This window comes from Desmodus rotundus, chromosome 11 (genome assembly GCF_022682495.2).
Source record: "Desmodus rotundus isolate HL8 chromosome 11, HLdesRot8A.1, whole genome shotgun sequence".
NCBI lineage: Eukaryota > Metazoa > Chordata > Mammalia > Chiroptera > Phyllostomidae > Desmodus > Desmodus rotundus.
In genome coordinates, this window is record NC_071397.1 from 62,689,897 (window position 1) to 62,711,909 (window position 22,013).

Here is a 22,013-nt window from a genome sequence, read left to right on the forward strand (position 1 = left end):
ACACAACTTTCTCATCCTAAACACCGCCACATTATCTGGAACTTAAGGGAAAAGAAGTCACAACTTGCAATCAGAGTCCTTATAGTAGCTTTATTTTTAGTGACAGAGAAAGAGAGAACTCCTTGCATGTGCAACTTCCTATGACACAATAGCGATCTTCAAACGAATTACTTAACTCCCACTCCCCACTCCCCAGCCTTCAGCGCCTGAGATCTGAAGGACTAACTCAAATCTCAAATGTTTTATTTAAGTGTATGTTCTAGAATAGTGCTGTCTAATAGAAATACGTGAGGGCCGTACATGTAATTTTTAATTTTCTAAAGACCATTTTTTAAGAAATCCAGAGGATATTAATTTTAATAATATATTTTATATAACATTCGAAATATTTCAACATTCCATTATTTTTTAATTATTATTTTATTTTTCTCATACTAAGTCTTTAAAATCTGGTGTGTGTTTCCAATTTAACAGCACATCTCAAATCAGACACTGTTTCATACAAAGTACATTATATGCCCAAGTTGTTCCAGACATACCAAAGAGTTTTCTAATGATTGAATTAAGGATGTTTTTGAATGTAAAGTAATTAAGAGCATAAGTTAAAATTCAGTTTCTCGGACACACTGGCCACAGTCTAAGTGCTCGGCAGCAACGTTGGCTCATGGTTCCCACACTGCTGTCCCGGCGCTGGCTCAGAGTCCACTTCCGCTTCGTTGTCTGAAAGGCATTCTAAGAGTCAAACACCTCCTGAGTGATGTGTGACACCAAGCTGACAGTTTAAAAAATGTCAGTAAGATATCTTGTAAGTCATATATTCATATTTATCTTTTTAAAAAAAATGCAATTTTATTTTTTTGTTTTATGTCACACATCTATTCAGGAGTGATCAAGAAGATAATTTTACTGAGGACTTAATTTATACTCTTTTTTTATCCAAAATTTTATTTTTTTCCACATTTTTTTGTCATTGTTCAAGTACTGTTGTCTCCATTTCCCCCAAACCACTCCTCCCAACTCCAGACATCCCCACTTCCCACCCTTAATCCTACCCCACTTCGGTTTTGTCCATGTGTCCTTTGTACATGTTCCTGAAAACCCTTCCCCCTTTCCCCCCATTCCCCCCTCCCACATCTGGTTATTGTTGGTTTACTCTGAATTTCAATGTCTCAGGTCATATTTTGCTTGCTTGTTTGTTTTGTTAATTAGTTTCCACTTAAAGGTGAGATCATATGGTATTTGTCCCTCACCGCCTGGTTTATTTCACTTAGCATAATGCTCTCCAGTTCCATCCATGCTGTCTCAAAGGGTAGAAGCTCCTTCTTTCTCTCTGCTTCCTAGAATTCCATTGTGTAAATGTACCATAGTTTTTTGATCCACTCATTTGCTGATGGGCACTTAGGTTGCTTCCAATCCTTGGCTATTGTAAATTGTGCAGCTATGAACATTGGGGTGCATAGGTCCTTTTGGATTGGTGTTTCAGGGTTCTTAGGGTATAATCCCAGCAGCGGAATTGCTGGGTCAAAAGGCAGTTACATTTTTAGTTTTCTGAGGAAATTCCATACTGTTTTCCACAGTGGCTGCACTGTCTGCAATCCCACCAACAGTATAGGAGGGTTCCCTTTTCTCCACATCCTCTCCAACACTTGTTGTTTGTTGCTTTGTTTCTTCTGATGGCCGTTCTCACCAGTATGAAGTGGTATCTCACTGTGGTTTTAATTTCCATCTCTCTGGTGGCTAGTGACGCCGAGCATCCTTTCATATGTCTCTGGGCCTTCTGTATGTCTTCCTTGGAGAAGTGTCTGTTCAAGTCCTTTGCCAATTTTCTAATTGGGTTGTTTGTCTTCCTGGAGTAGAGTTGTGTGAGTTCTTTATATATTTTGGAGATCAAACCCTTGCCTGAGGTATCATTGGCAAATATGTTTTCCCATATGGTTGGTTCTCTTTTCATTTTAATGCTGTTTTCTTTAGCCATGCAGAAGCTTTTTATTTTGATGAGATCCCATTTGTTTATTCTTTCCTTTATGTCCCTTGCTCTAGGGGACAGACATCAGTATAAATATTGCTGTGTGGAATATCTGAGATTTTCCTGCCTATGTTCTCCTCTAGGACTTTTATGGTGTCACAACTTATATTTAAGTAGTTTATCCACCTTTAATTTCTTTTTGTGTATGGTGTAAGTTGGTGATTGAGACTCATTTTTTTTTGCATGTATTTGTCCAGATCTCCCAAGGCCATTTGTTGAAGAGGCTATTTTTACTTCATTTTATGCTTCTGCCCCCTTTGTTGAATATTAATTGACCACAGACACTTGGGTTTATTTCCGGGCTATTTATTCTGTTCCATTGATCTGTCTGTTCTCGTGCCAGTACCAGGCTCTTTTGATTACAGTGGCCTTGTAATACAGTTTGATATCAGGTATTGTGATCCCTCCTGCTTTGTTTCTTTCTCTCAAAATTGCTCAGCTATCCGGGGTTGTTTATGGTTCCGTATAAATTTTTGAAATGTTTATTCTATATCTGTGAAATATGCCATTGGTACTTTAATAGGGATTGAGTTCAATCTATAAATTGCTTTGGATGGTACGGACATTTTGATGATGTTAATTCTTCCAATCCATGGATATGGTACATGCTGCCATTTGTTTGTATCTTCCTTAATTACCTTCTTCAGTGTTGTGTCATTTTCTGAGTACAGGTCTTTTACCTCCTTGGTTAGGTTTATTCCTAGGTACTTTATTTTTCTTGTTGCTATATCAAATGGGATTTTTTTCCTGATTCCTGTTTCTAATATTTCATTGATGGTGTACAAAAATGCCTTTGATTTCTGAATATTGACTTTGTATCCCACTGTTTTGCCAAATTCACTTATTAAGTTGAGTAGTTTTTGGTGGAATCTAATGAATTTTCTATGCATACTATCATGTCATCTGCAAACAATGACAGTTTTGCTTCCTCCTTTCCAATTTGGATGCCTTTTATTTCTTTTTCTTGTCTGATTGTTGTGGCTAGGACTTCCAATACTATGTTGAATAGAAGTGCTGAAAGCGGACATAGAATTTTCATCCCAAAGAAGCAAAATACACATTCATTTCAAATGCACATGGAACATTTTCAAAGATAGACCACGTGATAGGACACAAAACAAGCCTCAACAAATTCTTTTTTTAAAAAAATATATTTATTGATTATGCTATTACAGTTGTCCCATTTTCCCCTCCTTCACTCCACTCTAACCTGCCCATCCCCTCCCTCCCACATTCCCCCCCTATAGTTCATGTCCATGGGTCATACTTATAAGTTCTTTGGCTTCTACATTTCCTACACTATTCTTACCCTCCCCCTGTCTATTTTCTACCTACCATTTATGCTATTTATTCTCTGTGCTTTCCCCCCCCTCTCCCCCTCCCAGTCCCCTATTGATAACCCTCCATGTGATCTCCATTTCTGTGGTTCTGTTCCTGTTCTAGTCGTTTGCTTAGTTTGCTTTTGTTTTTGTTTTAGGTGTGGCTGTTAATAACTGTGAGTTTGCTGTTATTTTTACTGTTCATATTTTTTATCTTCTTTTTCTTAGATAAATCCCTTTAACATTTCATATAATAAGGGCTTGGTGATGATGAACTCCTTTAACTTGACCTCATCTGAGAAGCACTTTATCTGCCCTTCCATTCTAAATGAAAGCTTTGCTGGATACAGTAATCTTGGATGTAGGTCCTTGCCTTTCATGACTTGCAATACTTCTTTCCAGCCCCTTCTTGCCTGTAAGGTCTCTTTTGAGAAATCAGCTGACAGTCTTATGGGAACTCCTTTGTAGGTAACTGTGTCCTTTTCTCTTGCTGCTTCTAAGATTCTCTCCTTCTGTTTCATCTTGGGTAATGTAATGAGGATGTGCATTGGTGTGTTCCTCCTTGGGTCCAACTTCTTTGGGACTCTCTGAGCTTCCTGGACTTCCTGGAAGTCTATTTCCTTTGCCAGATTAGGGAAGTTCTCCTTCATTATTTGTTCAAATAAGTTTTCAATTTTTGTTCTTCCTCTTCTCCTTCTGGCATCCCTATAATTCAGATGTTGGAATGTTTAAAGATGTCCTCAAGTTTCCTAAGCCCCTCCTCATTTTTTTGAATTCTTGTTCCTTCATTCTGTTCTGGTTGAATGATTATTTCTTTCTTCTGCTTCAAATCATTGCTTTGAGTCCCAGTTTCCTTCGCATCACTATTGGTTCCCTGTACATTTTCCTTTGTTTCTCTTCATTTTTTCCTTCATTTTTTTCATCTAATTTGTGACCAAATTCAACCAATTCTGTGAGCTTCCTGATTACCAGTGTTTTGAACTGTGCGTCTGATAGGTTGGCTATCTCTTCGTGGCTTAGTTGAATTATTTCTGGAGCTTTGATCTGTTCTTTCATTGGGGCCATTTTTTTTTGTCTTGGCACACCTGTTAGGTAAAGGGGCGGGGCCTTAGGTGTTCACTGGGGCAGAGGAGCACTGGTCGCTGTGCTGTGACACTGTATGGGGGGGAGGGGCTGAGAGGGAGTAATGGTGCTTGCTCCACTCTCTGCCAGATTTCAGTCATTCCCTCCACTACCCACAATCAAACTGGGCCCCTCCAGTGCTGATTCCCGAGTGGGTGGGCCTGTGCATGCTCTAGGCCCCTGTGGGTCTCTCCAACAAACTCTCCTGTGAGGCTGGGAGTTTCTCCTGCTGGCGCCTCAACCCCCACAGGTGTTTTCAATCAGAAGTTTGAGGCTTTATTTCCCTGCGCTGGAGCCCTGGGTTGCATGGTCTGCTTTGCTCCCCCTCTGTTCCTCCCGGTCTATCTATGCACAAATGTGGGACCAAAGGGTCCGCCAGTCACCACCTTGTGGGGTCTGCTAGCTGCTGCACTGCCTGCCCCGTTTGTTCCACAATCCTCCACCTTGCTGGGTCCGCCAGCCGCTGCCTTGCTGCGAGTCCTCTCCACTCAGCCCCAGCTGCCCGTCTCTGCCCCTCCTACCAGCCTGGATGAATGTTTCTTCTTTATCTCCTTGGTTGTCGGACTTACATACAGTTCAATTTTCTGTCAGTTCTGGTTGTTTTTTGTTTTTAAATTGTTGTTGTCCTTCTTTTGGTTGTGCAAGGAGGCACACTGTGTCTACCTACGCCTCCATCTTACAAGCCTCAACAAATTCAAGAAAATTGAAATCATGTCAAGCATTTTCTCTGACCACACGGGACTGAAACTAGAAACCCACCTCAAGGGAAAAACTCAAAAACACTCAAATTCATGGAGATTGAATAGCATGCTATTAAACAATGAAATGAATGGGTTAAGCATGAGATCAAGGAAGAAATCAGTTTCTGGAAACAAATGAAAATGAACTCGCAACAGTCCAAAAACTTTGTGTCTGAAGATTTTTTTCAGAATTCAGCCGTGTGTGTGTGTGATTTTGTGTGTGTGTGTGTGTGTGTGTATATACATGTACATACACAAACAAAATTTTGTGTATACATAGTATATATATGAGAAAGATCCTTCTACATGTATGTGTGTATGTGTATATGTATATGTTTATATATTTAAATATATACATAAACATACACATACACACATACATGTAGAAGGATCACCATAAGTATGTATACATGATCTAGTATGTTCAGATATTGCCACTTTGTGAGGATAGTCTAAAAACATAGATGTAGAAACCAGTGCAGTCTGAAACACTCTGGTGTTTAGAACCACTGGGGTTTGGTGTTATCTAAAAAGGTACTTTTCCTGAGAGTACTTTACTTGATGGCTGTAGAGCCATCATAATGGATTCATCTTTTATCTGAGCTTTTTCTTCCGAATAAGCACATCATTTGAATTCTTGTGAATTTATCCCAAGACTTCCCTTTATAGCACACAAATCAGGAACTGTCCTACCACTGTGTAAGCCTTCCCTAATCACAAAAATCTTAGAATAATGAGATTTTCAAGCTAGAAGAAACCTTAGCAATTAAATATTCCATCCTAAGTAAAAAAAAAAAAAAAAATAGACCAAGAAAGGTGATGCTTGAACTCGTGCAGCTAGTTAGCAGCAGTGTTAAAATCTTTCTTCTTTCATCCTACTCTCCAGCCTCCTCTACAAAATGTGTATTTTTTTAAACTGTCAAGTTGGCGTCATAATCCTTGTGGCTTCCAGCTGGCTCTCTCTGAGTTAAGTGGTTTAAAAGAAACGTTCAGCTATTTAAATCATATTTATTTCATCCTTCAGTAAGACAACCAGTAGCTGAAGATTATTGCAGACTCTTCCATTTGAGTTGGGCCCCCATCCATCACCTCATAACTACTCATAAGGACATTCCTTAGTCATACTTCAGATGGTTTGGGAGTGCAATACGTTTTCCCACCTTGTTTTTACTCTTTGAACATCTGTTTCAACCACTTATGTAGAAATTGCAGTCCCTGTCCTTGGCATAAGTAGCCTCACATCATCACACCTTCCTTCTCTCATAAACCAAAAAATATTCTCCAGGCTACTGGGAATTGTGGTTTTATACACTGACTCTAAAAAGTTTGTTTTCTGGGAATTAGTACAAAGAAAGGACACTGTGTTGGGGTTGTGAAGTGAAGATTGAGGTTTAATATCCTAGGATATCTTCCAGTAATAATTGAGCCTTTGATTATTACTGTATTTATTCAATTCAATTATTATATAGCTTTCAAGTCCCCAAGAAAGCTCTCCAGGTTAGCACCCTCTGCTTGGAAATGAGGACTACCAGAGGCAGCGCAATAAACCACCATGTCAAGAAAAGAATAAATTGTGTCTAAATTTAAATTAACCAAGATGAAAGACAGTGGTACATCTAAATTGCAAATATATTTTTAATGCCAGAAAAAAAATTTCAGTTACAAATGCTGGGGATATAAATTCACTGAAATAAATTCACTGAAAAATCCTATGTGAAATAGCTTTCTTTATTCATATTCAACCAATATTTATTGAGCACCTTGCACCTAGCAGGCACGGGTGCTACAGAGTCAGCCCTTACCCCCAAGGAGCTTACAGTCTGCTGGGAAAGACCACCATTATATCAGCAGATACGTTAAATTACAGGCTGGGGAAGATAAGGAGATTAGAGGGCAGCACAGGGACACAGAGCTGGGGGCCTTTAATGGGGGTGAGGCCCCCTGAGGAGACCATGTTTGATCTGACGTCAATCCTTAAGAAATAATATTGTCTGCACAAATAATTGCTTATTTTTGACATAACTGTGGTTTCATTAATGTTATAGAACCCACTTGGACTTTTGCTCATTATGTATACTCACCCAGAGCTGATTTTAAAATATCCAACCACCAGTAACATAGGACGCAGGGCAGTTAGAATAGAAGCTACCTCTGTGCTGGGGCCAGGAGCTGGAGGCTGCCTAGTGTGCTGTGCATTAATTGCTCGACCTTGGAGAAGTCTAGGCTTCCCATGGAAGGGACTACAGTGGAGCAGAAGGACTGAGGACCACAGCCATTTATTTACCAACCACTATAGCCCCCTAGTCCATGCTGATTGCTTATCTGCCCTATGTGTACTGGGCTCCTTCTATTGAAAGAGTTTACGTTAGAATTCAAACTTGACAGGAAAAAAAATCCCTTATTGTTTCAGATAATCTTATTGCACAAAACCAATCACAAAGAAAACACTTAAAATATTTTATGCAATAAAATGAAGTTGCTTATTTTACAAAGCACTAGTTTTAAGGTACTGAGAACTAACACTTTTCCATAGAGTGCTGAACATGAACTGTGACATTAAGCTTGCCTGATATGTTTTTGAATAACATTATTTCAAGAATTTCTAAATTTAGGTAGTTTAAGAATATACTGAATGTTGAGGGTATGATTTCATGTGATAAGTTCAAATACCTCTTTCAATGTAAGAAAAAGGAAGACATTTTAGCAGAAGGTTAAATGTATTATTGAATTCAGAAAAAAAAAGCAATGGGCTAATACAAAAAAATTATGTTATTGCTTAAAAGACAAACATAAATGTATGTCCAGAAGAAGAGAACAATTGTATTAATTGAGCTTGGAGGTACCACTGTATTGTCAAGTATAATAATCTATTTAAATGAGGCCTCCATTTTTAATATAGAAAAATATTATGAGGCTAGTTTTCTGGTATAAATCCAAGCTTTGCCAAATCCAAACATGTAATACTTAGGAAATGCAAATCTTGTGCTCTATTTCCTACATACTAAACTTTTACAGCCAAGGCAGAAATGCTTACATGAATAGTCACTTCGAACTAAACACTGAGAATCCATGAATTACTTTTGTTTTACCCTGATGTAAATATTAATGGACCATCAATCAATTCTAATGGAAGCGTGTTTACTTCTCCCTGGCTCTCTTCATGTGAACATTTCAAATACCTACAAATATTTACATGATAACCTACTATAACTGCATCAAATACAATCACTCTAAGAAAAAGGGAGAAGAAAAGGGAGTGTTTTTCTTTGACTTTAATCTCAAATTGTAACAGAGTTTGTGCTGAAAGGTGACCTCTAAGTCTCTTATATCCTCAGAACAAGAATCTCTTCCTGAAAAAAGAACAGTTTCTGCAATCATCGGATGAGAGCATCATTATTCAGTTTGCACTTTCAGATTCATTTTTGAGCATTGCTCTCGTAGAAGTTAATTATGTCACCGATATTCCCACCTGAGCTCAGTCACCGAGGACCGAGAACGTGTGAGACAAAGGGAACCGCACTTCCAAGTGGTGTGTCCTTTCTAAAACCCAGGAGGAAAGGTGCCAAGTATTAGGACCAGCCTGGGCCGAGAGCCCCTTCCAGGGCCTTGCAAGAGCTTTTCTGGCCATCTGAATATGTTCACAGAGAATGTGTTGGGTCCCTGTGTTTTTTCAGTAAGCCTCCATTTGGCAGGCATATTTTTATTAAGTAGATTGTTTAAATTAAACCTGCATGCTACAGAAATAACCCCCACTCTAAGAAATTTGCAGGTATGGTCTTAGTATATTTGTAGGTTCCCCCCCCACCCCACCCTTACTAATAGGGGGGCAAAATTATGTCCTTTGAAAGTGGCATCTTATATTTGTTAGAAGCCATTGAGGCAGCATTGTGGAGGAACCAGCACGGGCTTTGCGATCTGACAGACCGAGAGGTGGATTCCTATTGAACCTCTCAGAGCTTCCTGACCTGTATAGGTCAGTGGGGAAATTACACTTCTTTGTAGGTTGTTGGGAGAATTAGGACTAATCTATCACAGTGCTGGGCACATAGTAAGTGCTCAGTAAATAGTAGCTCTTGATTTTGTGTTCTTTTGTGATGGTTTTGCCTGCTCTTCACCAGGAGGATCTCCCCAAACACCAGTGCTGTGGTAACCTAGACCGTTTCTCACGGCCGACACCAGTTCTCTGCCCTGGAGGATTCTGCCCTCTGAGGGACACTTGGCACCGTCTGGGGGCATATCTGGTTGTCACAACTGAACAGGGAGCAGGGGGGTGCTCCTGGCATCTAGTGGGGAGGGTCAAAGAGGCTGCTAAACATCCTACAATGCACAGAACGGCCCTCCCTTCCCCAGCAAAGTATTACCTAGCCCAGAACAGCAGTAGGTTAAGAAACCCTGGTCAACACAGTAATCACAATAAATTCTAGAGGCAGAGAAACCATAGCAACAGTCAGAAAATTCATCATAAATTTTAAACTCTCCATAAAGGGAATGAAGGACAGTCTTAGAAATAAGCATAAAATCAGTACAGATAACTATTGAACAGGCTGCCTAGGAGGTGGGTGTGGGTAGGTGTGTTTGTGATTTATTTTGAGCTTGTCTTTTTTTTTTTTTAACAGTACACCCACCCTCGCTTCAGATATATGCGTGTGGTGTGCTGAAGTCAGCGTTCTGCACTACCAATCTGGGATAACCGGTAACTCGCCCCACACGAAGGGGGTTTTCAGTAACGCCATGAATCTTCAAACCCATGAATTAAAAATCTTGATATGGGTGTGTACATATCTAGACACTTAAGGTCAGTATATTCATACTTTAGTGTTTAAGAAGGTTTCAAATGTTTAATGTATTAAAAGGTTTATTGTATATGCTTCAATGTATAACATTTTTATGAAACAAAAGACAAGCGAGTCTGTGGTATAATCCAAACAAGAACTGTGCTAAAGTGAACTTAGTTTTGGAGGCCACGCCATGCAAGCCGCCGGTATAACTTCAGAGCTTTTGTGGACCCTTTGCACTTTTGAAGTTCCTGCGGATGCTAAAAGTGACTGGACTGCTGTTACAAATCGCCCTTATTCAAACTGGCCCTCCCCGCCCAACGACTTACGAGTGCACTGTGGGTTTTAAAAGAAAGACCTCATGTATATTTTTAAAAATCATCACTAATTCAGAAAGTCTTGTTTCTTTTGAACCCAAGTTAGTGAAATCATACAACTCTAATATATTTTGGTTTCTCACTTGAGGAATGGTATTTTCAAACCATTGCAAGATACAAAAAGCCCAGGGAATGTCTGGGGTAGAAATAGGTACAAAACTGAGAAAAAGGTATAAAGTTTGGTAGTAATCAGTATTCTACTCCCACCCCAAATTTCTTGAACAAACACGTATATATGGTTTTCCTGCTCTGACAGGATGTAAAAAGTGTCCGAAAACATACGTAACTTATAATAAGGTAATAATTTCGTTAACTTTATAGTATTTAATTAATTTATTTGAAAGTTATTCATAAGGGTAAATGTCTAATCCTGCAAGTAGAAATGAAAAAAGATTATTTGAACAATTGAGAACCTGAATTTTCTGCTTAATATGTTTTTAAAAAGTAAAAAGAGTTGGTACTACTGAAACACCATGTAACCACCCAAGGAAAGAGATTCTGGCCCTCAGGCCACCAAATACCAACTGGCAGTAAAGAAACACTCACTTACTCCTTGAGATAATATATTTAGGGGAGAAAAAAAGAATCGACAACATAGGCCAGTCTGTGATTGAGAAATCAGATTTGAAGTCAGATGAGGCAGCAATAGGGACTTGAATTCTGCTCTGTGCTTAGTTCACAGGAGCAGAAGGGGATTTAAGGCTCCCAGGAAAAGGACGTTGAGTTGCAGCTCTTCATAAACTCGGGGAGACAATGGGGTGTGTCTCAGTTCCCAGACACTAGGATCAGTGGCTTTTATTAAGCCCTGGCACGGCCTCAGCAGAGGCTGAGGAGGAGCGATTGAACTCTACAAGGTGGAAAGAATGTTATCAGCAGGTGGACGAGGTGAACATGAAAGAGGGGAGTTCAAGTCAAATGAAAGACCCTACTTTAAACAGCGGGCTGCAAACTTAACAATCTCATCAGCCCCATAAAAACGGAAAATTTGTGTAATTTCTTTTTTATGTTGATGAATTCATGGATTACTGATACACAATGAATGTTAGAGAAAACTGAGGTAAGCGGGGGATCGTCGCCCAAATCCAAGTGAAGGAAGACGAGCATCCCCACTCTGTCGGAGGCGAACAGGCAAAGAGCCTGGGTCCGGGCCGGTGAAGGCTGACTCCGCGCCCACCCTCGCGTTAACGTGCCCGGCCACGGCCACGCGGCGGGCGCCAGGCTGCCTGCACCACAAAGACAATGTGTCTGCCTCAAGCAGACAACAGCCCAGTGGGAGACTGCGCATGTAAAACGGTAGTTAGAATCATGGACTACTCCACTCTGTACATATTTCCTTGAGTTCTGGATGAGGTCCTGCAGCCTATTTCCACCTTGTATTTACCCAACTGAGAGTATAACAGCTACTTGCATTGAAAATATCTTTCTTCAGGAACAGCTGAGGTTTAGATAAATCTTTGTAACTGTGAAAAAGCCTGAAATCCTTTAGCTCCAGCTCTTTGAGGAGGCTGTACCAGAACCGCACTACACTGCTGTCACTGCCACTGACCTCGAACCCGGGCCAGTGGAGATGGATCTCGAAGATGAGCTGTCCAATTTGCTCAAGGACATCTTCCAGAATAAGATTTTCCAAAACTTTCCATTCTGCACTTTCCAGATCTGCTTTGAGAACATCAATCTGTAAAAAAGTGATAGAATATGATTAGCAGATTCAATAAACGTTGTTTAAAATGCCATCTTGGTATCAGGAACATCACTGTTTAACTACCATCCTGGAAAGCAGAATTTTTCTTTTCTTTTCTTTCTGTCTTTCTTTTTTTTTAAGTTACTGACTTTTTAGAGAGAGAGAGAAAGAGAGAAACATCGATTTGTTGTTCCACTTATTTATGCTTTCATTGATTGATTCTTGTATGCGCCTTGATTGGAAATCAAACCCACAACCTTGGCATATGGGGACAACCCTCTAGCTAACTGACCTACCTGGGCAGGGCCAGCAGGATTTTTTGAATTATAGATTTAGAGGTCTTTTCCAAATGGCCACTTACGAATTTCTACGCTCACTCCACACCAAATATTACTACACAGATGCTGAAATGCTAGTCAGCCATAGTGGGCCCTCTTTCTTTCTGCCCAATGGGAATGGATGCCTAAGAAGGAGATGCTGGAGTGTATCATGAAGCTCCATGTCCACAGCCTTCCCCAGAAACCTACATGCTGCACAGGGGAACCCAAGTGTGTCCAGACAGAATGGTGTCCCGCAGGGAGGGACTGACAGAGGACCACTGCCTGCAGGGACCACCTCACTAACCGTACCCCCTCCAACGTCACTAGGACTGGAAGTCAGAGAAAGAGTTCTCAGGTATGTGAATATTGGACTTGAAAAAAAATTATTCCATGATTTCTTTAAAAAGTATATACAAGTACAACATTCTAAAAAGAAAAAGGCAAAAATACCATTTTCTGTTCATTTAACGAATACAAGTTCACATTCCGGGTGAGACAGAATATAGAAAAAAGAGTAGGATGGGAAAGATTTTTGCAATTAATTAAGCTATGAGAATCAGCTCCTTTTTGCTGGCTTTGTACAAAATCCATTAGAATAACAGAACTCCAAGTACCCCCAGAAAGCAATGAAAGCTAATTACTCACCGAGAGCCTATAGGTGCCCGGCACTATGCTAAGCCCTTCATCTTGCAATGTCCATTCACTCCTCTTAACAGTCCTGCAAGGGTGATTCTCTTAGCATCGCTCTTCAGAGTTTAGAAAATCAGACTCGCCGGCCCCGTCCCATCACACTGCTGGCGAGGCAGTAGTGAAATGTGAACTGAGTCTGTGTAAGGGCCCAGGTTCTCAACCGCTACACGATGTTGACTCCCCACAAACCACAAAAGGAGAAACAGTAACTCAGAGTCCCTAAAAGGCTGTTGGTTTGGAAAATAAGGCTACTGGAGAGAGAATGGGGGCCAGTGAGTAGAAGTATTGTTATCGACATCACCATTTTACATTTTCAGAGCACGTTCCAGCTTAAAGCATTATAATCTCAGTGAAATAGCCCTATCGGCAGACAAGGATTTGGTAAAGACAACTTTCTGTTGCCAAGGAATGGAGGGGCAGTGGGAGTGGGTAAGTAGACCACACTGAGGAAGGTGACAGCATTCAGACCAAACTGGAATAATGAGGATGGAGGGAGTCACTGCGATAGAGCAAAGGCCAGCGTCCCAAGAGGTGACGGCGCACACAACCCTAATCAGCTCCTCAGGAAGCAGCCGACCAAAGTCACTGATGTCCTTCCCGTGCAAGGAAAACATCTTTGTCTGTGTGGAAGGATGGATAAGGACTCAGACCAGCTCCACCCCAGCCTCTCCTCTCTCTCAGCACATCTCTGTTTGATAGGTTTCTCAGATGTAGCTAAGTCACCAGGCCCTCAGTGCAGTGGTAGCATTTCTTGTGGGATTTCAGAGTTGGATGGAGAAGAGGCATTCAGTTTAGATATAATTGCTCCAAGAAAATGGTCGCTGCCTGGCATCCTGAGGTCCTGTGGGACACACTGTCATTCTCCTGTCTTGGATAGCACCTCCTGGTCCATCAGGGATAGAGTGATGATGATAACAATGCTGAGATTACAAAGAGGCCTTAGAAAAGGCTAGATCTCTATAAACCAGCTGGTTGATTCAATGGCTCCAAAATCAAAGAGAAAAATGTAAAACAAACACAAAACAACTTTCTTTTCTGAAAGGAACAGAGCAAAGGCAGATTCCATGTGAACATACACAAGACTAAAGTAATTCTTGTCAATTGAACACAACAGAATTAATTCACCCCTTTTTCATCTCTGCAGTCCTGACACTTGCTTGGCTTTGTTTAATTTTTGAAATCTTAAGCAAAATATTCCTGAGTGAGGATAATTAAGCTGCCAAAAGAGATAACCAAAACTTCACACCATTTTTCTAATTGGTATAGAAACTATCCAAAACCCAAAATCAGCATTTGTGGGGACAGTTCCCATTGCCAAGAATTTTTTAGGTTCCTTATAGATTTATTTTTTACTGTGGTTTTCTGTGAGTTTGCATAGTTGAATGATCAAAAAAGCATTAAAGGGACAGGTTAAAGTTAATTAGCCTAAAATTGTCCTAAAAACTATAACTATGACGTGTAGAAGAATATACTTTACATATTTTTCCAAACATTTGTTTTAAATAAGCTGTTAATTGGAAGTTATGAGCAACTGGAAAATTACCAAATTATTAGGCTAAATCACAGCAAATATATGTTTTCTTTGGAAGTCCAATTTTCATTCACAAAATGTTAACCCACTCTAAAGAGCAAAAAGTATAGCCACACACGACAACGTTCCCACCCCCTTTTGATTTCAGGACGGAAAGTCCTCCGCGGCAGTCAGGACCGCAGCAGGCTGCCCCGCATGGTGCGGCCCAGGGGGGGGGGGGCGGGGGGCGCGAGCAGCGGAAGTGCTGCGAGTAAGGCCTGGTTCTCTCCTACCTTGTGGTTTTCTATTTCTTGCATTTCACAATATTCTATTACTGCTATTTTGCAAATGCAATTTTCATTATTACTGCATTATGCACTCAATATTATTGTTATTATAGGCACTAAATATCTCTGAATAAGACATGCCAATTTTAATATTCTAATAACAGTTTTCAACAATTACAGCACTAAAAGTCATCAGATGATCATATCGGACTATCGAAGCGCCGATCCTGATACACTTGGGTTAAATCGAGTTAAAAAAAAGAAAACGACTAAGCGTTAACTCTCTGTAATCTCTGAAATGAAGACTTTCTTGGGTAGAAGGGTCTCAAAGAAGTTAAATGAAATGGCTTTTTAGTGTCATTTCAGAGGCATTAGAAGGGTCCTCCTATCAAAAATTATCTCCTTTTCCTTATGCCTGAAATACATATAAATCACCTTTCACAGAATTTTTGAGGAAAAGGGAAATTTAATTTTCACTGGATTAAGTTGTGAGGCCTTCTGGCAGCCTCCTCACTATGGGCACAAGTTGACCCCTTTGTTCCTCCACCTGGAAGTGAGAGCTGAGAGGAAAGGGGGATATAGAGAAGGGGTGCCAACACATGTATTAGTTTGCTAGGGCTGCTGTGTAGCAAAGTATCCCAAACTGTGTGGCTTCAACAACAGACATGTATCACCTGGGTTCTGGAGACTAGACATCTGGAACCAAGGTGTGGGCTCCTCTGGGGGCTCTGAGGGAGATCTGCTTCACGCTGCCCTCCCAGCTCCTGGTGGTTTGCTGGCAAGCTTTGACATTCCCTGGCTTCTGCACGACTCTGATCTCTGTCTTCATGCCACACTGTGTTATCCCTGTGTGTCCGTGTCCAAATTTACCCTCTGTATAAGGATACCAGTTATACTGCATTAGGGGTGCAGTATACTGCACTAGTGTAAAGTGTTACACTAGTATGACATCACTAAACTCATTACACCTGCAATGACCCTCCAGTTGAGGCCACCTTCTGAGGTACTAGGAGTTACCACTTCAATATAGGAATTTGGGGGACACACAATGCAACCCACAACAGTGTTTGAGGTAGCTATCACTACAGAGCTTTGCCAAGACAGTATGAGTTTGGAAGCGAATTCCCCAGGCCAATGCCTAGGGAAAGTGTGCTGGGCCAGACAGCCAAGGGCCAGCAACCATCGGAGACAGTTATGGACAACTTCCTGCCAGTTCCTACACCAGCCAACACTGACAGCTCCAACCTTGCTAAGTGTCAAACCCAGAGCAGGTCAGCAAGCCGCCAAGGCCAATTAAAGCCGCCATCATGAAACCCCTGTGCTCCATTCCCTGGTTCCGTCTAAGCCACAAAGCCAGGCCCAGCAGGTGCAGTTTGTCTTTGGCACCCTCCCATTCCCAGCGGCACCCCTCTCCCTCCTTCTGGAACTCCTTCAGGCACTCAGCATCCTCGTGCCTACAGCTCGTCCCCTGAGCCTGTTCCCCTTCAAGGGGACTGTCACGCAGGATAGGAGATTTTGTTACATGCCGGCTCTCAGGAGGGTCAAAATGGAAGCTGCAACACCTGTAAAGGACTAGGTTAGGACTTACCAGCATCACCTCCATGGCATTCTATTGGTCAAAGCAAATCACAAGGCCAGCCCAGATTCAAGGGGAGGTGAAACAGATTCCAGCCCTTGAGGGGAGGAATGGCAAACACAGAAAAGATGAGATGAATTGTTCATAGCCATGTGTGTAGTTAATTGACCCCAGGGGTTAAAAGCAATGTTACTTTACATACAGATCCATGAATGAGCGAAAGTTATTACAGCAGACATGAACCTTTACTGGACATAAGCAACACTACAGGAAAAATAAATAATAAAGCCTTTATTCATCAGGATATTATTAAAGAAGGGGCATTAATTAAAACATGGCATTTACAATTAGATCTGGCTTTCCTTGAAAGTTGACAGAGAACCTAGACATCCAATGGATTAAGGATGACTAATAAAAAAATATTGAAAGGGACAAGTAAACATGTATGAGTCCTAGATAGTGTATTAGTCTACTAGGGATGCTGTGACAAAATGCCACAGATGGGTGACTCAAACAATGGAAACTTAGTTTCTCTCAGTTCGGGAGGCTAGAAGTCCACGATCAAGGTGTCAGCAGGTTTGGTTTTTCCTGAGGCCTCTCTCTTTGGCTCACTGATGGCTGCTTCCTCCCTGTGTCCTCACATGGCCTTTCTCCTGCATGTGAGCACTCCTGTGTGCCTTGTCCTTCTTACAAGAGCACCAGTCCTATTGGACTAGGTGCCCACTCTCATGACTTCATAACTCTATGTTGCTAACGGCCCTGTCACCAAACACGGTCACACCGGAGGGTCAGTGCTTCAACCTATGAATTTTGGAGGGGACACAACTCAGTCTGTAACAGATACAAAACAGGTAGGTACTCTTGCTGTACTCTAATTGGAGACCAGCAGTATCTCTCCACACAGAGTTCTGAAATACATGCCTGTTACTGTTATGGCAGCCCGGCTTCTGGAGAGCCAGCATTTCCTCCTCTGTACTTCACGGCTACCTCTAGTTCTGGGTGGTAAAAACAAAATGTGAGCCACCTAATTCACTGAAGGTGAGTCATAGAGCCTGTGGCAGATTTTGTTTTTCCAAGGGTGGTCTCACCATTAACTCCCATCCCACAATATGGCCTAGACACTCCTCCCATCAAGAGATAGGGCTGGTGTCCCCACCCCCAGAGATGGCTTCATAGGGTGAAACCTGCGTGATTCCACCAGGTCCTGCATTTAGAAGGCAACTTGATTTAATGCTCTGTTGTCCTTGACTTGAAATTCTTAGTAAGTTTTGAAAAAGGAACCCTGCATTGCCATTACTCACCGGGCCCCACAAATTAATTATTCATCCTGTCTGTGACCCTCCCTTGAGTCTTGATGGACTTTGTGACTATTGACTAATCGACTGTGATAGAAGCGACTCTAAGTAACATCCAAGCCTCAGCATGAAAGGTGGTGCAGCTTTAATTTTGTTCGCTGGCACACTCACTCTTGGAAACATTGGCCGCCGTGCAAGGTGCCTGCCTGCCCTGAGACCAGCACGCTGTGAGGAAGTCCAAACGGGCCATTGCAGAGAGACCATGTGAAGATGCCCAGAATCAGTATGAAGTGGGAGATGCCTGGACAGCCCAGATGCCACTGACATTGTCTGACTGCAGCTGCATGACAAAATCTGAGCCAGCCTGCCCAGCACATCCTGTCCCAGACACTGACCCCACAAACTGAGACATGATAAAATCATCAGTGGTCGTTGTTTCAAGAAACTTAAGTTTTGAGGGTGAGTCATTATGGAGCCATAGATAACTAGAACAGGCACCCAGTACTGTTTATGCAGATATTCTTTTTAAAAGTTAAGAGTTACTTGTATAGTATCACAGGCCATATATTTCAAAGCTGTGATTTCCAGAAATTAATATACAGGGTCCGGCAGAAGTAACATCATTGAGTGTAGTTGGTAGGGCAGGTGAATATCTCGCACGAAATGGACAGCAATTTGAACATTTCACCTAACATGTCATAAATAAATATATACATTTGTAATTATACACATTTGTTTTCCTTTATTTATTAAATAATTATTAAATATTACACACATTTATTAGGGGTGTTATTTGTGCCGTATATTTAACCAAAAGTGTTTTCTTATTGAAAAGAAAACATATGGTCATCATTTAAAAGTTAAAACTACAGATAGGCAAAAAGAAAAGGAATTAAAATACCCATAATCTAGGGTGTAAAAAAAGTTAACTCTTGAACACCTGGTATATGAGGCTTTGTTTTTCTTTCCTATAAACACACACAACACACATTACAGCATCACGGGCATAATTCAAACACACGTGTTGTTCATATGATCATAATTACACTGTGTTTTCAAGCCTGCTTTTTAAATATTCTTTTATCTTATTTTTTATTGTTTATGCTATTACAGTTGTCGCCTTTTGCCCAAACCTGCTTTTCTTTTGAAGATTTTATTTATTTTTTTTTAGAGAGAGGGGAATGGAGGGAGAAAGAGAGGGAGAGAAACATCAATGTGTGGTTGCCTCTTGCACGCCTCCAACTGGGGACCTGGCCCACAACCCAGGCATGTGCCCTGACTGGGAATCAAACCAGAGACCTTTTGGTTCACAGGCCAGGACTCAATCCACTGAGCCACACCAGCCAGGGCCAAATCTGCTTTTTAAAGTAACAGACCATGAATATCTTTCCAGGACAATAAATTTTCATATAAAGTGTTTTCTCAAACACTGTCCCTCTGAGCTTTCATAAGACTGTGATGGAGGTGACTGAGGCCCGCCCCCACACCCCCACAGGAGTGAGGGTCACATGGAGTTAGGGTCAGCTCGATTCAACAGGGCCAACTCCACTTTTCTCTCTTTTTCATATTTAGAATCTCTTGCAAGTTTTTGCTTGAAAAGGAACTTTCTTACTTAAGAAAAAAAGTTTGAAGGCCTCCACCTATAACCTGTTTTTTAAAACAACTTTTATTTATTTATTTATTTATTTATCTATCCTTACCTGTGGATATGTTTATTGATTTTACAGATGGAGGAATGTGAGAGAGAGAAAGAGAGAAGGAGAAACATTGTGAGAGAGAGACATCAACCAGTGTCACCCTTTTGCACCCCGACTGAGGACTGAACTCACAAGCTAAGTATGAGCTCTGAGGACCCAACCCACAACCTTTTGGTGTATGGGGCAGTGTTCCAGCCAATTGAGCCACCTGGCCAGGGCAACAGCTTTTGTGTTGCTATAACTTACTTAACCCATCCCCCTTCCGATAGACATGTAGTCTCTTTTCAGTTGGATGATATTACAAACTGACTGGATCAACAACTTGTAGCTAAATATTTAAGTGTGTTCTATTATTTTCTGAGAATAAGAATACCCCCAGAAGTGGAGGAGCAGGTTCAAAGGACAAGCAAGGTTTACAACTTTTAATAATTTACTAACCTGCAGCCCCTTCCTGTCCCTGCCCTGGAGAAACAGGACGAACAGGCTGTGCTAAGGCGGGGAGCCCTGTGCAGATGCACAGCAAAGGACTCCTGCCCTGGGCGGTGTGTGTCAGTGGATTGAGCGCCAGACTGTGAACCAGAAGGTCGCCGGTTCAATTCCCAGTCAGAGGAAATGTTTGGGTTGCAGGCCAGGTCCCCAGTTGGGGGTGTGTAAGAGGCAACCAATCAATGTTTCTCTCCCTCTCTTTCTCTCTCCCTCCCCCTCTCTCTAAAAACACATAAATAAAATCTTTAAAAGAAAAAAGAAAGACTCCTCTTGTCATCAGCCCAGTCAGTTCCCAAAGGCACATGACACTCTGGAACATTCATAAACATGCCTGTGCTTTTCTGTCTGAACAATTCACTAGATGAGATGAAATCCACATGTCCCTTAAGAGAAAACAAGACAAATCAATTTTAACTAACTACATGTTAAATCATCTTTTTATAACTTTTCATTTAAGACATTTTAATAAAAAGTGCTTTATCTATTGTTTTAAATTAAATCTTTAAAAGGATATAGATTCTTTTCCACTCAGGAAATGTGTATTAAAACTTAAAACTGGCTACTACCATCTATTATAAAGCTAATTAACCATTATATTAATAAAAACCCCTGGCTAAGAGCCAAAGCTACATGAGTTACACCAATAAAACGTCAGCATTAACCACCCAGCTTATCTCTCCACTGAGGCGGGACACGGACTTCCCCTGGAGGCCACAGCTGACCTGCAAACACAGCTGCTCGCCTCTGTGTGCGCAGCTGGCCGTGTAGGGGCCCGAATCGGGCGCTGCGGGGCATTTACAGACACAGCCCACATCCTGTAAAAGACAGGTTCCTGAAAGGAGTGTGCAAATTGAGTTTCCTACTTGGGCTCACATTTTGGAAATTATTGTTTATTGAGCACTCATCTAGTCATTTATGAATAGTTTTAAAAATTTTATTATAATCAGTTATTCCCAAAACATCAAGCTATATTCATTCTCCATATTCATTACAGTCTGGATCAATATTCAGTCACAATTTTAAACTTTCTGTTTTTTAGATTATGAAAAGTTGTTTTTAATGATTAAAGTAAACCCAATCTTTATGTGTCGAGTCTACTTAAAGCAAGATATGTATATCTGCCTCTATGAAACTAAAGCTGAACATGTTAGAGGATCAGGTTTTTGTAGAAAAAGAGAAGAAATTAATCTGTCTTAAATGAACAAGAGGATTAAAAGTCTCTTTAAGAGTCTTAAACTTTAAACACATTCAATCGGGCTCAATTATCACTGTTGGCTGCCAGAACTGTAACATTATAAGGTTTCTGCTACCACCAGGCAAAGGGAGATAAGACTCACCCTGCATATTACGAGAAATATTAAAGGCCACTCTAAGCTAATATAGGACCAATTCTGAACTTAAAATGAAAGAAAATAAGTCTTATGAGGGATCAGCTCTCAGAAATAACCTGCAGGGAAGAAACACTGGGCAAATGAATTAAAAAAAAAAAATAAGGAAAATATTTCCAAAGACTTTTTTTTTTGGCCAGATCTCCAGCCTGTTCCAAAGAATCCAACCTGAAGCTGCTGAGCAAACTCTTCGGGGGGTAGGGGGGTCAGGGACAGGTAATTGGTGAGGTGGTGACAAGTTAAGAAGCCAGAAGTCAGCAAGGCTATGGATGACCTACAACAGCAAGGAACCAAGTACTGCAAATTCAGGCAGGATTGAGGCCCGGCGAGGGATGTGGCCAAGGGCAGAGGTGGCAGGACCATGCAGGCAGGCAGTGGCAGGACCAAGGACAGCGCTAGGCAGTGGCTTCAGTTTCTTTATTTCTACCCTGCTTCAGGGGGCAGCTGAAAACAATTGCTAGTCTCTGACCTTAGATCGCAATCCTGTGCCTTAAAGCTACAGTCCCTGGTTAATTAATTTTTCTGACCTAGCCATATTTAGGCAAGCATTTTCAAATATTTCCAGAAAGATGAGAAATAAAACACAAACATGTATAAAGTATTTCTAAACAAATGAATGTGTAAACAAATAAATTACCAAGTAATCACCCAAATAAAATGTTCTTCAGCCAGAAATGTTCTTGAGGTTCAATAGCAGGCCTTAAAAGTGGTACCAAGTCCATCC

The 22,013-nt window shown here is 41.1% G+C and overlaps 1 protein-coding gene across 2 annotated transcripts in view; it reads right to left on the reverse strand.

The window, feature by feature from the left end:
* Window positions 1-496: 496 nt before the first annotated feature.
* Window positions 497-22,013, reverse strand: part of METTL24 (methyltransferase like 24) — a 105,196-nt gene continuing 83,679 nt past the window's right edge. Inside the window, exons 5-6 of one of the 2 annotated variants that reach the window (XM_053914264.1) lie at window positions 11,906-12,034; window positions 497-772 (exon numbers count right to left, since the gene is read on the reverse strand). In XM_053914264.1, the coding sequence (XP_053770239.1) occupies window positions 740-772; window positions 11,906-12,034 (162 nt within the window). In that variant the 3' untranslated portion in view covers window positions 497-739. Of the gene's footprint in view, window positions 773-6,856; window positions 12,035-22,013 lie in introns of those variants that run through there. The other variant, XM_053914262.1, reaches the window with a different exon arrangement.